Source organism: Solanum lycopersicum, chromosome 12 (genome assembly GCF_036512215.1).
Source record: "Solanum lycopersicum chromosome 12, SLM_r2.1".
In the NCBI taxonomy this organism is placed as follows: domain Eukaryota; kingdom Viridiplantae; phylum Streptophyta; class Magnoliopsida; order Solanales; family Solanaceae; genus Solanum; species Solanum lycopersicum.
Genome location: NC_090811.1, coordinates 2,967,166 through 2,982,474, shown reverse-complemented (window position 1 = coordinate 2,982,474; position 15,309 = coordinate 2,967,166). Strand labels below are relative to the sequence as shown.

Here is a 15,309-nt window from a genome sequence, read left to right as displayed (position 1 = left end):
CATACAAATTATGATAGCCTGAGATTACTATTATTTCACTTTGTAAGTTTGAGTTTCACAGAAGCTATATATGTATATACTTTAATTTAAACTTGAAGAACAAGAGTGTTTTTTTACTGACAATATTGAAAAGGAAAAAAAATAAAATTTAAAGAAATTGCAAGTTGTGGAGAAATATAATGATGGTGAATAATTGACATTTAATTAGCTAGCTTAGCATGTAACTTAGCTATGATATTCTCCGATAAAAACGGTTAATATCATCGAATCTTTATATAACAACGTCATGATCATCTTAAAATTAAATTTCATTATTAAATAAAATACTATATATAGATGGTTTTTTTTTAAATTTTGATAAACAAAATTATCTAATATATGTAGTCCTTTAAGCCCCACATACTATGCTTGGGGTGATCTGATCGAAAAATTAATTTGGAGAGTCACCAAACCTAGGAAATTAAGAGATGGTAATAACTATCGAAACATGTCTTTAATTAAAATATACATTTCAGAATTTATTTCGACTCAAAATTCATAATGGTCTAGATTCATCATTTATCTATACTTGCTACATTAGAATTAGAATCTTTTATATATATATATACACACTCAAGAATTCTCTTATTAATTATATTCTAAATGTAAATTCCAAGCAAAGTAAGTATAATATAAAAGTAGAAATGTTCAATGAGTATTAATTGAAAATATAAACTTTTTAAAACAATTTTTTAAAATAATTATTTGAGGAAGTGTAAGTTTTTTTCCAGACGATTTGTGTTTTAAGTCGAAATTTTATCAGAAATAATATATGCAGTTAACTCACTTCTAAAGTAAGATAAATATAAATATATTTTGTTTTTTTCAGATCTTATCGTATATGACAATATTTTTTGTAGTTGATATCTCGATGATAAATATTCCCAAATAAAATATGCACTTTTTTATTTCTTTATAAATTAGGTTTGAGGTATCTTGATTATATTACATGTTTGTCTCAATTTATATACTTTTATACTTTTGTCAGTATTTGGTGGGCTAGCTATATATTTGTTGTCTATATAATAAGTTAGTCAATGTAAAGTAAAATAAATCTTTAATGGATTAACCTACTTTATTTGCAACCCCCACATATGTATAGTTGTGTATACATATGTTTTTTTGTACCATATTTGGTTTTTCAATTGTTTTCTTTTTTATTATTATTAAAAAAACATGAATTAGCAATGCACATTTATATCTTGTTAGTTATATTTAGGAAAAATTCTTAAAAAATTATGTTTGTTATGAACAATTCAACGATATAATGAAAGTACTATATGTTACAATGTAACGGATACTGAGAGATGGAAGCTTGATCTGGTAGTGAATGGATGAGAAATCTCTAGTCTTGATCGTAAATAACGGATACTTTTTTATCTCATTCTTTGGACTAATCTATGATCAAATATATTTTTTTTCGTTATAATCATTAACTTGTTGTGATATCTATCAAAGTACATTTAATCTTTAATTAATTATTGAAACCTACACTTTTAATCCCTTTACTTGTGAGTATCACTCTATATTTGACAATAATATAATTATAAAAATTATTTCAAATATAACATATTTCCACATGAAGAAAATCACAACTACATATTTTAATTAACCAAAAGATTTAATATGTTTTTCCAAATATTATAAATATTTAACATTTATCAATAGTTGATAGCTGAAAAAGTTATAATCCCTAAAAAAACAATTAAATAATTTATGATACTAATGATTGGAGTAGTTAGAGATGCTTTTTTGATTATTTCTTTTGTCAAACATATATTTTTGGTTTTGTACCTTTGTTTGTTGTTAGAAACAAACTCTCATTACACGTTTGAAAAAATGTTTTTATTATATAGTTAGGGATATATATTTGTTAATTAATTTATTTTACTTTTTTTTTTGAAAAGTGGAAGACAAAGAATATTATTCATTACATGTATTGAACATAAGAAAGGCACTTCTATTATCTTTATTTAATTAAAAAGCAACTTGTTTAAAAGATATAGTAGTGTAGGTGCATCTAACATTTCTATGAGTTAAAAATAATAATTGAATAATTATACAAAGAAAAAATGTTAGAGAATTTTTTAAAAAGTTTATTTGGTGTTTTAATTAAAAAAATTGTTTGTTTGATGAAGCACACTATAAAAAATTAAAGAATATGATTATGAAGTGATGGTCGTGATTGTGATTGTTGTTGCGGTTGATAAAGATGATTAATGATGGTAATTATAATACGTTGTAATGATTAAAAATGATGATTGTGTTGATATTAATAGATAAACAACAAGAGTGTGATTAACGACAATGAACGAAGTGATTTGTCTAATCTATAAATGATTCCGATTCAAATTTTCGTTAATTAAATATAAATAATGATTTAGAAGACTACTAATGTATAAACATTTTTTTTTATATTTTAAAAATCAATTTAATCATTTATTTAGCAAACATATTGAAGAAAACTTAAGAAGAAAGTCAAGCAACACAATTTTTTTTGCTATAAATATTATTTGACTTCATAGAATTAATGATGCTCTAGCTATAAGTGTTCATGCACGTTTGACTTCCTTAAGTTTCACAAAAGTTTTACAAATAATTAAAGTTTTTCTACTCTTAATTTAAACATTAGATGTTTGATTTTCGAATTCTGAACATATAAAGTATATAAATAAAGCACACTTTTTCTTTAAATAAGCATTTAACAATATGTAATTAGGGCACAATGTAAGTAAGATATCACGAAGATGTTTCCTATAGATTATAAAGTGACGGTAATATTAACTGCAATCACAAAGAAAATATATATGATCAAATATAATTTTATTAATAGAGTATAACTCTGTCGATCTCTTGGTTATTCTCTTAATTATTCTCCTTTGATCTGAGAGTCGTTAATAGCATATTTCTTAAACGTATCGAGCAACACTTTATCTTGATCTCTTTGTGAATACCCAAGATTCTATGGGATATTTGAGGTCCTACGTCTTGTTCTCTTTATGAATATGCAAGAGTTTATGAGATATTCGACATGTCTATTCAAAAGAATATATCATGACTCGTTTTTATAGGTGTGAACTCGAATTTAAAGTAAACCAGCCTCCAAACAAACCATAAGGAACCTTAGAGTAAAAAATACAACGAACTTATCTCATAAAGTCTTATTTTAGTAAAATTAGAAAAAGATTAAAAGAAAATAACACGATCATTCACATTCTAATAATTTAAATCATATTCGAATATAAAAAAAAAAAAAGTTAAATTATTTGTATACAAGAAAAGGAATATTAGACTCTTTTTTTTTTTTTTTGGGTATTTTGTATTCATAATCAAGAAGAAGAAGTATAGTAACATAATTAAAAATAATGATTATGAGATATATAATATTAATCATAGTTTTTATTGAATATAACAAAATTGAAATTATCTATTTCTTTTTGTTAAATGAACTTTAATTTTAGTAAAGAATATTATTAGGACAGCCCACGAGTAAGTGGGCCAAGGAATCTAATTTAAGCTTTTTCTAATGGGCCCCTTCTCTTAAGCCCACAAATCCTTGACTAACTAAAGGCAATCTTGTAGCTCGTGTGGTTTGTCTTTCAAGTTTATTGACATCTTGTATACTTTTTACGAAAACGCTAGACGACGATCTAAAATTTATGAGTTGTTATAAATGTTACAAGACAATTCAATTTTTATCGATAAAGATACGAGTAAATGTTAGATCTGGCTTCTGAGTCAAACGTCATTTAGAAAGTATTCTCAAAAGGATATATTTTGTACGATTTTCAAAAAATAGAAATAAAATGTAAATGATGACTAAAAAAGGGATATTTAAATTTACCTAAATCAACCATTTTATCCTACTACATTTGCGAGAGATTTTCCACTTATCTTGTTGAATCGACGAATCGTCAAAACTTGATACTATCTTCATTATACATATCTTGTTGAATTGACGAATCGTCAAAACTTGATACTATCTTTATTATACATATCTTGTTGAATATTCACAAAATTTGTCGAGTGGAAAGAATTATTTATGTTGTTTGATTTTTCACATGCTTTGTAAGATTGACAAATCTTGATACTATCTTCATTCCACCTATCTTATCTGTATTATTCGATTGTTCACATGTGTTGTTTATAATAACCTTACATAAAAAAATAAAATTGAAAAAGCTTCGAATTTGAAACTTTTACAAGTGAAATTCCAAACATCAATTATATTTGAATTAACGACCCTAAAAATATATTTATTAGTATTAAAAAATAAAATAATCCAAAGTTTGGATTTATAGTCATAAGTGGGCCCAAATTGTTATTCGAACAAAGGAGGCCCAATCCACTGATCCTCAAACTCTGTGGGCCTATTGAGCTGTTACCAGCCCTATGGCACTTCCCTTTTTCTTTTCTTTTTTTTTTTTTCAAATTAAGTCTCGTAAACAATACAAATTTCATTAGTTTAGGAGTTCGTTATTTCATTTTTCTTGAGATTATGATATATCATAAGGTTCCCTCGAATACATGTATCTGACATAATATCTGATATAATAATCCTTGTAAAAATAATTCAATAATCAAGAAATCACACATAATAGATATGTCATGAGTTAGAATTTTAAAACACATTTAATTATTCGATCAAATATTTTTCATTTTCATAAGTTGAATAAAAAGATGATAAAGATAAACTACGAAAAAATAATCAAAAGTTTGAATTCTGTATTAAATGAATTAAGTCTATTATTTAAGAGGAAAAGAATAAAGGGATCAACGTAAATTTTCGCAGACTTTAATAACCTAAAAAATTAACTCCAAACAAATTTCTTAATCATAAAATAAATACAATTTTAGTTAAGAAGTTAAAAAAGACATAGTTTCCCTCTTCAAAGCTCAATTCATTGTTTTAATTTCCCACTAAACCTACATTAAATCAATTATTATTTAAATTAATTATTGTTTAAGTAGGACTAATATTCTAATGTGAAGGAGATCTTTTTTTTATTTAAAAAATATAGTAAATTAAAGCTTTAAAGTCACTTAATCATATTAATAAATAATCCAAATTTTGCTAAAAACAAAACTAACTACATTATAGTGCAACTTGCTCTCTAATAACTTCCATAATTAATGAATCAATCAACATTATTATGATAACACCTTAATTATTAATTGTTGGGAATTTAATACTCCCCTTTACCCTACTTAGAAGGGAAAAAAAATAAAGAAATAAAGGTATTGAATTGAGTTTTTAATATATCTACAAATGAGATATGTTGAATTTGGTTCCATTTTTAATCAAATGAAAAACTCTTTAGATTTTTTTTGTCCCTTCTTTTGACATTTATGTCACAAAAGATTAAAGGGATAATTATATAACTAAGCTAACTTTTACTATTTAATTATGCTATATAATCATAGTTCAAATTAATTATATAAAAGGGTTATTGTTTAGAAAATGATTATAATGGTTTCACTTTTTTATTTTTATTGGACGCCATAAACCCCTCAATCCTCACAAATCACTCAACCAAATTAAATTTAAATTTTAGAAATCTTATACTAATTTTCTCGTTCAATTTAATTCTAGGTAAAAAAAAAATTATTTTATACATTCATCGTTTTTATTATTTCTATTTGTATAATTTTTTGTTCTACTCAACTTCTTCACAGTTCTTCAATCAAAAATGGTAATCGATTGGAATAGTAATCACTAGAGGTATACATTTGCATGCAATTGAATCTATACAGAATCCATCTTTTTCGTTAGGTTTTACTCAAGATTTTGAAGCAATTGCATATTCCATTGCCAAATCTAAAAAAAAAAAAGAAAATTACAAAAAAGATCTTCTAGAAAAATAGGCTAAAAAACGAGTCGAGAAGATGATTATGTTGCAATGGACAAGGAGGAAGTAGAAGATTTTGAGGTATTATCCTATTTTCGATTTTTCTTCGATTTGTATATGAGCAATAGATGAATTGTTTGTTCAATAATTCGTATATATACATAAGAATTGTATTAAATTTATATCATATATAGTTCACACCATAACTTAAATAAATTGTTATAACTAATAAAAAATTACTCAAGTTATATATATTTGTCGACTTAAACTATAAAATGAATTGTACAGAATTTGTACAATGTATAATACACACCTTAACATATAAAAACTGATATATCACAAATTACTCAATATACACATTTGTTGACTTAAAATACATAACGACTTGTATAAAATTTGAATAATATATGATTCACGTATTAACATTTATACATTATTATAACTAATCGTAAATTTCTCAATTATACAAATTTATTCACTTAAAATAGATAATGAATTGTATTAAATTTATATAAGTTATAAAGAATTTCTTAAATATACAAATTTATTTAAGTTATAAATGTGATCATTTGTACAAACAAATTTGTATAAACTTTTTCATTTATACAAATTTATTGACTCAAATTTCATAGTGAACAGTGAGAAATTAGGTTATTTATGTATAGTTGGCTGAGTTAGAAAAGTGAAAGGGGTTTGGGCTGCGCTAAGAATGACAATTTCAATTCATATTAATAAATTATATTCGAATTAACATCACGAAATAAATTTATTTTAAGAAATATATTTTGAGGTATGACTCATGATAGCACGAGTGAGATGCTATATATTAAAATAAATGTCGAGAAAATTATTTTAGAATGAAATGGAAGTATATTTTATTGAACTACACAAAATAAATATACTGAATATTTGATATTTGAAATCAACAAGTTGAGCAAACTCACTTAGATTTGTTAATTTTTTTAAAAAAGTAATTAATTATTCGATTAGTTATTGCATTTTGTGCCCTAAATCATGTGTGAGTTCGATTTAAATGTGTTTTTAATCAGATAAATTCATATACTTCGAGGTAATAAGATAAACTGTAGTATAGTTTGATAACTCGGCCCAACCCACAAGTACGTGGGATATACGCTTGTCGGGCTAGTCCGATCACTTTTTTAAAAATTATATATTTTTTTATAATCATTAAAATTAGTTATAAATTATAATTTAAAAATATTATCATAAATATCGACGAAATAATATTACATAATGTTAATATTACTAATTATAAATCAAATCAACATATAAATATCTTAATAGAAATATTAACCTAATTGTTTTGAATTTGGACTCTCTTTAATTTTAAAATTTAATATTATATTATATTTTTTTAATTAATTTTTACTAGCCCACGAATTGGGTCTATCGATATTTTTCAAACTCCATAAATAAGCAGACTTGTTCAAATCGGGCTAAAAAGCTATCTTTTATATGGGCTGCAGAAATCTTAATCCAGCCTTATGAATCCCGAGTTAGGTCAGGCCGGCCAAATGGATCTAGCCCATATTGAAGGCTCTAATATATAATTTATTTTTATTTTTCATCAGATATGAAAGAAAGATAAAAATATTATTAAAGGGATAAGTATTGATAAATGGATAGTTAAATATAAGTACAAGCAAAGATCTTTGTATATTTTACACCAGGTGAAGAGAAATTAAAATAAAATAAAATTATTAAACCTAATTAATACCAACCATTACTAATTATCATACCATAACAGAGAGTTCAATCCTGATCAATTTGTCACAAAGATCTTTGCTGCATTAAAAAAAAAATAAAAAAAATTATATTTTAAACTGGTACAAAAGAATTAAATTACAATAGGGCGTGTTTGGTATGAAAAAAATAATTTTTTTAGAAAATAATAGTCATTTAATCATTTTGACAAAAAAGAATGTGATTTTTTTTAATAAAAAGTTTTAAAATAGATATTGCTTGGATATACATTAAATTTGAAAAACGTAAAAAATTTCTGAATGAAAAAAATATTTTACTTGAAAATTCAAAATCACTTTTTCAAACTTAAAATTTTATCTTAAAATCTCTTATTTTCTTTCAAAAATAAATTAAATATATAATCACATGGTATTTCGAAAATTGTTTTCGAGGACAAGGAAAATAATCATGTCCACAAATACTAAAAATTTGAAAATATTTTTTATTGAAAGGAAAAAATATGACTTTATGTTTATCTTTTCTCCGAAAGTCTATTGAAATAATTTTAAAATTTTAAAATGCGTGGAACAGTAAAATGGAAAAGAAATCAAAAAATATTTTTTTTTTGGTACTAAAAATATCATAAAATCCAATTAAAGTTAGAGCATAATACCTTAGCTTAGTATATATTGAAATCATATATAATCAAGCCATAATCCCTGCATCTGATGAAACCAAATTAAACGATTAGCAAATGTTATTTTAAAAAGCTTTGACTGTAATTTTTGAAGAATCTCAACAGCATAAATTAAGAAGAGATCCGATGTTTGCAATAAATTTATATATATACTCGATAGGATTTTGATGAAGTTAAGCAATGTATCACATAAAATTATTCATAAAATTAAAAAAAAATAAAATATATATATATATATATATATTCTAATCATTTAAATTGTCACCTTGCGCATCCATATTAGATAGTGTCAATATATATACCTTTTCACACAGATACTCTATAGGATTTTGATGAATTTAAGTAATGTATTACGTAAAGTTATTCATAAAATTAAAAAATATATATATATGTTGTTTTTAATCATTTAAATTGTCTCCTTACGCATTCATATCAAATAGTTTCAATATATATACCTTTTAAAATATTCGACATACATACTCGATAGGATTTTGATGAATTTAAGCAACGTATCGCGTAACGTAAATCATAAAATTAATCTAAAAGACGAAAATGGGAGAAAATTACCAGAACCATTGTGATGACTATCAACAGGGAGACATCTTTGATGATTCTCCATACATTGCAACAAATACTTAAAAGTTTCAATTTCACAAGGAATTGTAAGTCCACCACTATGATCAAATCCAAATTCTTCTTCAACTTTTTCAAGTAACTTTTTAAACAAAGAGTCACTTAAATAAGTTGTTGGAATTATAAATCTTCTAAGTTCTGGGCCCACATAGACAGCCAAATATCCTTTCGGGACGCCACGTGGCGATTCGGGGCTTTGACAATTCTCCTCGTCTGAATCCCAATAAACATTGGAGCTCCGTAGCCTCTTGCTTATAGATGGGGATATCCCTCCTCTGCATGTCTCATTTTTTCGATTATTAAAGGACGATTTTGTACATTCAACTTTCGGATTGTGATTTTTTCCCTTAGTAGTATTAGGGGTAAATGTGACATTTTGCCATTTGTGTAACAATTGTTTGAGTCTCACAATTTGTCTAATTCCTGTCAATTTTGTTTCTCCATGATCTTCCATTTTTACCCTCTTTGCAAAAATGGCCAAAATAATCACAAGATTGATTATGAGATCCTGAAAAAACATATACACTACTATATATTATAGTAGTAAAAAAAAATTAGAGCATAATTTGAAAACAAAATGTTGAATATTAAATTATTATATGGAGTGGTAATATGAAGTTTAAAAATTAAGATAGTTATAAAGAAAATGATTTTCATTCGTACGTGAGAGAAATCATTTTTCTAGCCCCTTGTTCAGATAAAATATTTATTAAGAAAGATTTTTCATCGTATCAAACACTTATCTTGATACTGTAAATTTCATCATTCGTCCTCGATGTTCAAAATCATGACATTAGTTGATAATAATAGATTATAACAATAAATTTAGTTTTCTAATTGAGAAATATTTAATTACTTGAATGTATAAACAAAATCATTTTCTTATTTCTACTAATGATTTTAACAAAAATCTATTTATGAAATATAACAAGAATTTTGTTTTCTCAACTAATATCTTGAGGAATTTGCATTTATCATGGAAATTTCGTTTTCTTTACGATTAATATCTTCTTTCCAAGTCTGTTTTTTAAAAAATAATAAAAACATTCACAATTTACATATATGGTAGAGGTAGAAAATTACCAGAATATTGTATATATGTTAGAGGTAGCAAGAATAATTAATCTCCATAATATACATAGACATAAAATATATGAATTTTTTTTAGGGTTTATATATATAAGATCATGAAAAAGGCTCTTTGTTTAAGAATTCTTTGGCCTTCGAAGATGGAATATGTATAGATTTTTTCTCTCTTCAGAATTCACTAAATATGATATAATGATTCTGAATTTAAAAAAAAATATATACAAACTATATAATACTTCCATGCATCAAAATAGATTTATTATTTTTGTATTTATATATATTCATTCTTTGTCGCAATAAATTTCTCTAAAATTTATGGCTTTACTATTTTTTCGCTACTAATTTTCATTTTATCCATTCATATAAACCATTTTTAATCTTGTTCATACAATATTTTTTCTTGAAAACACTAATATCGTATGGCGAAATAAAATTTCATAAAATCTCGAATTTAAAATTTTATATATGTTATATCCTGTCAATCAAACGTATATTTGAAAGTTAAAAAGGAGTGATATATGCATAATGTATCACAACTAATATCAATAAGGGATCAACAAAAATAAATAAATCAATATAATAATAATTAAGTAATCTCAAATATTTTATATTTATCATATCCAATATTTTAATTTCATTTATATAAGTTTTAAGAGTCTTAAACACCCAAATAATATACCATAGGTAAGAATACTTTAATATTGCGAGTCTTAAAAGTATTTATTTCCTTTTTCTATTTTTCGTATTCAACTAGCTTATGAACGTCACATAAATTGAAATAGAAAAAAGTCTATAAAGTTAGATAGAAACTTAGAGATGCCAATGAAGACTTGGGGATGTAGCTCAAATGGTAGAGCGCTCGCTTTGCATGCGAGAGGCACGGGGTTCGATCCCCCGCATCTCCATATTTTTTTCATAATTTTCCTATTTTTAATCGGAACATGATTAACGACGTATGATAAATTTTTTTTTTATTAAAAGAAATACATTTATATAACTATCAATATGAAACATAAAATTATTTCGTAACTATTTAAATATTACTTACTAGTATTATTTTTAGACAAGTCTAGAAAATTAAAAGAGGGAGAGTTAACTCTTTAATTACCTTTTTTGAGGTAATTATATATCTCGAAATATAATTATATTTTCTATGAATAAATGATCAAACTATTTGTATATCATTATATTGGGTACGGTTTTCTTTATTAACTCGATATGATATCTGATTATTTTTGTTTAAACAATAGCATTTGATATATAACTTAATTAGGATCCTTTATTTGACTAAACGAGTATTATGAATGGGCTAAGATTAGTATTAGTAAAGTAGCTTAACGCTAAATGAGTAATTATATAATTATAATTACTCATTTTTTTATGAATCAAAGCTTATTAGTTTATTGTAGCTCTATGTTGGTTTGATGTTGAGTTGAGAAAATCACTAAAAACTATTTTAGTGTTTGTTACTATGAAATTATAATAAAAAATCTGTGTTATTTTATAATCCCATGGTTATCAATTTTTTGAATTGCATTCAGCTTTAAAGTAATAATAAAGTATTTTAAGAAACAATACTTATTTATAAAATTAAACTTCTCATCGAATTAAATTACGCGGTATAAAATAAATTCGAGGGAAAAGGGTCTGATATACCCCTCAACCTTGTCATTTGGAGCTATATGCCTCTCGCTATGAAAGTACCTCATATATGCACATACTGTTATACAAACGGCTCACGTATACCCCCGTCGTTACAAAATGAGCTCACATATACTCTTAATTTAACGGAAGTTAAAAACATTAGTTTTAAATTTATATTTTTTACTTTTATTTTTAAAAAAAATTTATTTAAGAGTATATATGATTCTTCTATCAAATTTCAAGGTATATTTTAATTTTTTCATACATAATTTGACTTTTTTTTATTATAATTATTTTAGTTTCTTATTCTTATTTTATTTATTTTTCTTTTATTCCTTAGTTTAAAGAGAAAAAAATTTAAACTATTTTTTTTGTCTGTATTGTAGTTTGATTTTTGTATTCGAAGAAAAAAGTTTTGTCATCTACAATAAGTTTTACAAGAATATTAGTGAAACATAAATAAATTTGATTATCAAAATAATAATTCTAAATTAGTCAACGAAACAAAAAAATGTCAAAAAAATATGTTTGACGAGGATTAAATTTACTCATACGGGATTATATTTTTTAGAAAAAAAAATTAGAAAATTAAATTTTTCTTTTTTTAAATTTCCGTTAGAGGAAAAGGGTATATGTGAGTCATTTGCTTATAAGTAGGGGTATATATGAGTCACTTTTATAACAAGGGGTATATCAGCTCTAAATGATAAAGTTGAAGGGTATATCAGACCTTTTTCCCTAAATCCGATATATATGAATCTAAAATTAGTAATACAACTGGAAAATTAATACACATCTGGGGATGTAGCTCAAATGGTAGAGCGCTCGCTTTGCATGCGAGAGGCACGGGGTTCGATCCCCCGCATCTCCACTTTTTTTTTTTTTCATTCATTATTTCGTAGAATGTATCGCGAAGGTCTCTAAGACTTACATTTTTTATATATTCAATATTTTGATCGTGATTTATCATGTAAGATTTGTTAGAGATTTATCTCGTCGTCATATTAATGATGTGAGCATAACCTGAAATCACTCGAATACTAATGTTTCACTCATAAATACTATAATGATCGTTTAGTCTCTAATTCTATAATACTATTTGTATTTTTATAACAATGTATATTTTTTATAATATATTTATAAAGTCTAAATAATAAGATTATTTTTTATAGAAGAATTGTAATATATATATATATATATATTGTTGAATTGGGGAAAATATTAAATATCTCTTGTGACATAGGAAATAAATCTTTTCACTAACTTTCAATATATCAAATCAAATTTTCAATTCACATTATTATAAATATTTGTGTGCACTTTGTATGTCCACAGATCTCTAACAAGCAAACAGCAACTTACATAGTAAAGTTGTTCACTTATTAATTATTTAAAATCTATTGGTTGCTTGAACAAATATAAAAATATTATTTATAGTAGTAGGTCATTCTCATTTATTAATTTTTGTCATTTTCAATTTGTGCTAGGATGTCACTTATACGAAGGCGAGTTTAAAATTTAAATTTATAAAAAATTCAATATTAAATATGTTATAATGTTAAAAATAGAAGTTTAATAGTTATTGAAATTTTCGTAGATTAATATATATTTATATTTTTTACAAAAATTATGAGTCTCAAAGATCGTAGGCGAATAACACCTAGATATTGAGATGTCCCATGTCAGTAGAGAGATGGAAATTTTATTTTATTATATACACTCCGACAAATCTCTCCTCATGAGCTAGCTTTCGATAGGTGTCATATTTTTACATAATATCACAAGTCCATTCCAATTTTTGTTGTTCATCGATGATGGACCCCATTTAGAATTGTTCACGCTCTAATTGAGGTCTGGTGTGCGCGAGAGTGTTAAGATGTCCCTATATTAATAGAGGAATGAAAATTTGATTTCCATTTATAAACATGGACAAACCCCTCTTCATAAGCTAACTCTTCGATTTATGAATTATCTCCGAATTCCTTATTCATCATTTTTGGATTTTTATAACAATGTATAATATTTAATAAAAATGAACATTGTGGCAGGTTATATACAAACAAAAAATATTTATTGAATGAAGGACCTTGTTGCACTTCAACTACTACAAACCATGACTTTTGCTATATATATATATATATATATATATATATATATATATATATAATCTTAAATATATTATAATACTTTTTTACGGTTATATGACTTCTAAAATTTGTATAGATAAAGTATTATTATTTATCTTAATTTCTTGCGCAATATATTTTTCGATAAAGTTGAACTTTTTCTACCACAGGTGGAACTACGATTCTACTTATGTTGTAACATTGACTCAAATTGTATATTTGTGTTAAAATTTTATTTAAAAAGTACAAATAATTTATTTAGAAAAAAATTGATAGTAAATTTACTTTTTTCAAAAATTCAGAATTAATAAACTCAAAATCTGAACTTTGTCTCTGGTCTTCACTAAAGGTAGATCCACCTCTACCTTTCACTTGATTTTATTTTTATATGTACGTTATATACATTAGATTCATTCTGAACTTATTACTAATATAAATTCTAAATTCGTCTTTGATTAGAATCGACAAATAAAGATGTTTCGTTTTCTTCCCCTTCTCCTCCTCATTCTCCATTTCTCTCACTTCACAAGTGGAAAAAACACAATAACTTCATATTCCACAAATCATCTTGTTTACACATCTTGCACCAAAGCAAGTTACCCTAAAATTTGCATTAGAACCCTCTCATCATACTCAACCATAAAAACACCAAAAGACTTAGCAAAAGCATCACTAAATGTGAGTATTTCAAGATCCAACAAAGCATCAAAATTCCTCAAAAATCTCAAAGTGAATAGCAAAAGAGAAAAAGGGGCACTTGTTGATTGTATAGAGCAAATAGGTGACTCTATACATGAGCTTAGAAAGTCACTTTTTGAGCTAAAACACTTGCATAAAGGGATTGGCTTTAGGTTCCAAATGAGTAATTTGGAGACTTGGATTAGTGCTTCTTTGACAAATGATGATACTTGTCTTGATGGTTTCAAAGAAATTGATGGAAAAGTTAGGTATGATGTGAAGAGAAGGATTTCTAATGTTGCAAAGGTTACAAGTAATGCTCTTTACCTCATCAATCTACTGGGCGGATTCAGAATCTGAAACTCACGCTAGTCTTAAAGCATATTTTTATCATATTCGAGTATTTTTAATAATAAATTTTATGTATATCTTTGTTTTTCGTGTTGAAAATATTGAATTCAGTTCATAAATTCTACTTGATCTGTCGATTCGATTTTGCTTATGTTATTTCATTTTTGTAGATAATTATGACATATTCCTTTCTGTTTCATTTAATGTGATAGCAATTAAATTATTAGCTTAAAATATTGAGAAAGAACAGATGATTTTTAAATTTATTATCTAAATAAGTCATAAATATTTGTGTAATTATAATTTTATATAAAATAAAAAGCTTAAATTTTAAATTATTTCAAGTAGAGAAATTTACTATTTTTCCAAAAAAGAAATGCATCATAAATTAATATACTACTAAAAATTAAATTGCAATAAAGGGAACTATTTTGTCGGTGCAAATATTTTTTTGTTTATATGTTGGCTTTTTTTTTTCTTTTTAAATCTTATAAAGCAG

The 15,309-nt window shown here is 25.0% G+C and overlaps 2 protein-coding genes and 2 non-coding genes across 6 annotated transcripts; 3 read left to right on the top strand and 1 right to left on the bottom strand.

Moving 5' to 3' along the window:
• Positions 1 to 7,483: 7,483 nt before the first annotated feature.
• On the bottom strand, positions 7,484 to 10,257 carry LOC101254455 (protein SMALL AUXIN UP-REGULATED RNA 16-like). 3 transcript variants are annotated; one of them, XM_019211442.3, is made up of 4 exons: positions 10,006 to 10,257; positions 8,857 to 9,450; positions 8,266 to 8,317; positions 7,484 to 7,694 (listed from the first exon to the last, which is right to left on the bottom strand). In XM_019211442.3, exons 2-3 carry the CDS (start codon positions 9,440 to 9,442, stop codon positions 8,298 to 8,300), a joined length of 606 nt encoding a protein of 201 aa, XP_019066987.1. In that variant the 5' UTR covers positions 9,443 to 9,450; positions 10,006 to 10,257; the 3' UTR covers positions 7,484 to 7,694; positions 8,266 to 8,297. The 3 variants fall into 3 exon arrangements, with proteins under 3 accessions (XP_019066987.1, XP_019066988.1, XP_010314062.2); XM_019211443.3 differs by having other exon boundaries at positions 8,857 to 9,447; XM_010315760.4 differs by having other exon boundaries at positions 8,857 to 9,430.
• Positions 10,258 to 10,843: 586 nt separating this feature from the next.
• On the top strand, positions 10,844 to 10,916 carry TRNAA-UGC (transfer RNA alanine (anticodon UGC)). The gene has a single exon. It is a non-coding gene; the product is annotated as a tRNA-Ala (tRNA).
• Positions 10,917 to 12,453: 1,537 nt separating this feature from the next.
• Positions 12,454 to 12,526, top strand: TRNAA-UGC (transfer RNA alanine (anticodon UGC)). Its single transcript has one exon. It is a non-coding gene; the product is annotated as a tRNA-Ala (tRNA).
• A 1,656-nt stretch (positions 12,527 to 14,182) lies between these two features.
• On the top strand, positions 14,183 to 14,929 carry LOC101254166 (pectinesterase inhibitor 3). Its single transcript, XM_004251657.5, has one exon. The coding sequence runs from the start codon at positions 14,256 to 14,258 to the stop codon at positions 14,817 to 14,819; it is 564 nt and encodes a 187-aa protein (XP_004251705.1). The 5' UTR covers positions 14,183 to 14,255; the 3' UTR covers positions 14,820 to 14,929.
• Positions 14,930 to 15,309: the final 380 nt, after the last annotated feature.

Bases quoted from the DNA above. Each gene is read 5' to 3' on its own strand.
- LOC101254166 (XM_004251657.5), top strand. From the start codon at position 14,256: ATGTTTCGTTTTCTTCCCCTTCTCCTCCTCATTCTCCATTTCTCTCAC.
- LOC101254455 (XM_019211442.3), bottom strand. From the start codon at position 9,442: ATGTTTTTTCAGGATCTCATAATCAATCTTGTGATTATTTTGGCCATT. The intron at 8,318-8,856 runs GTAATTTTCTCC...TGGTTTCATCAG, and splicing joins TAGTCATCACAATGGTTCTG to ATGCAGGGATTATGGCTTGA.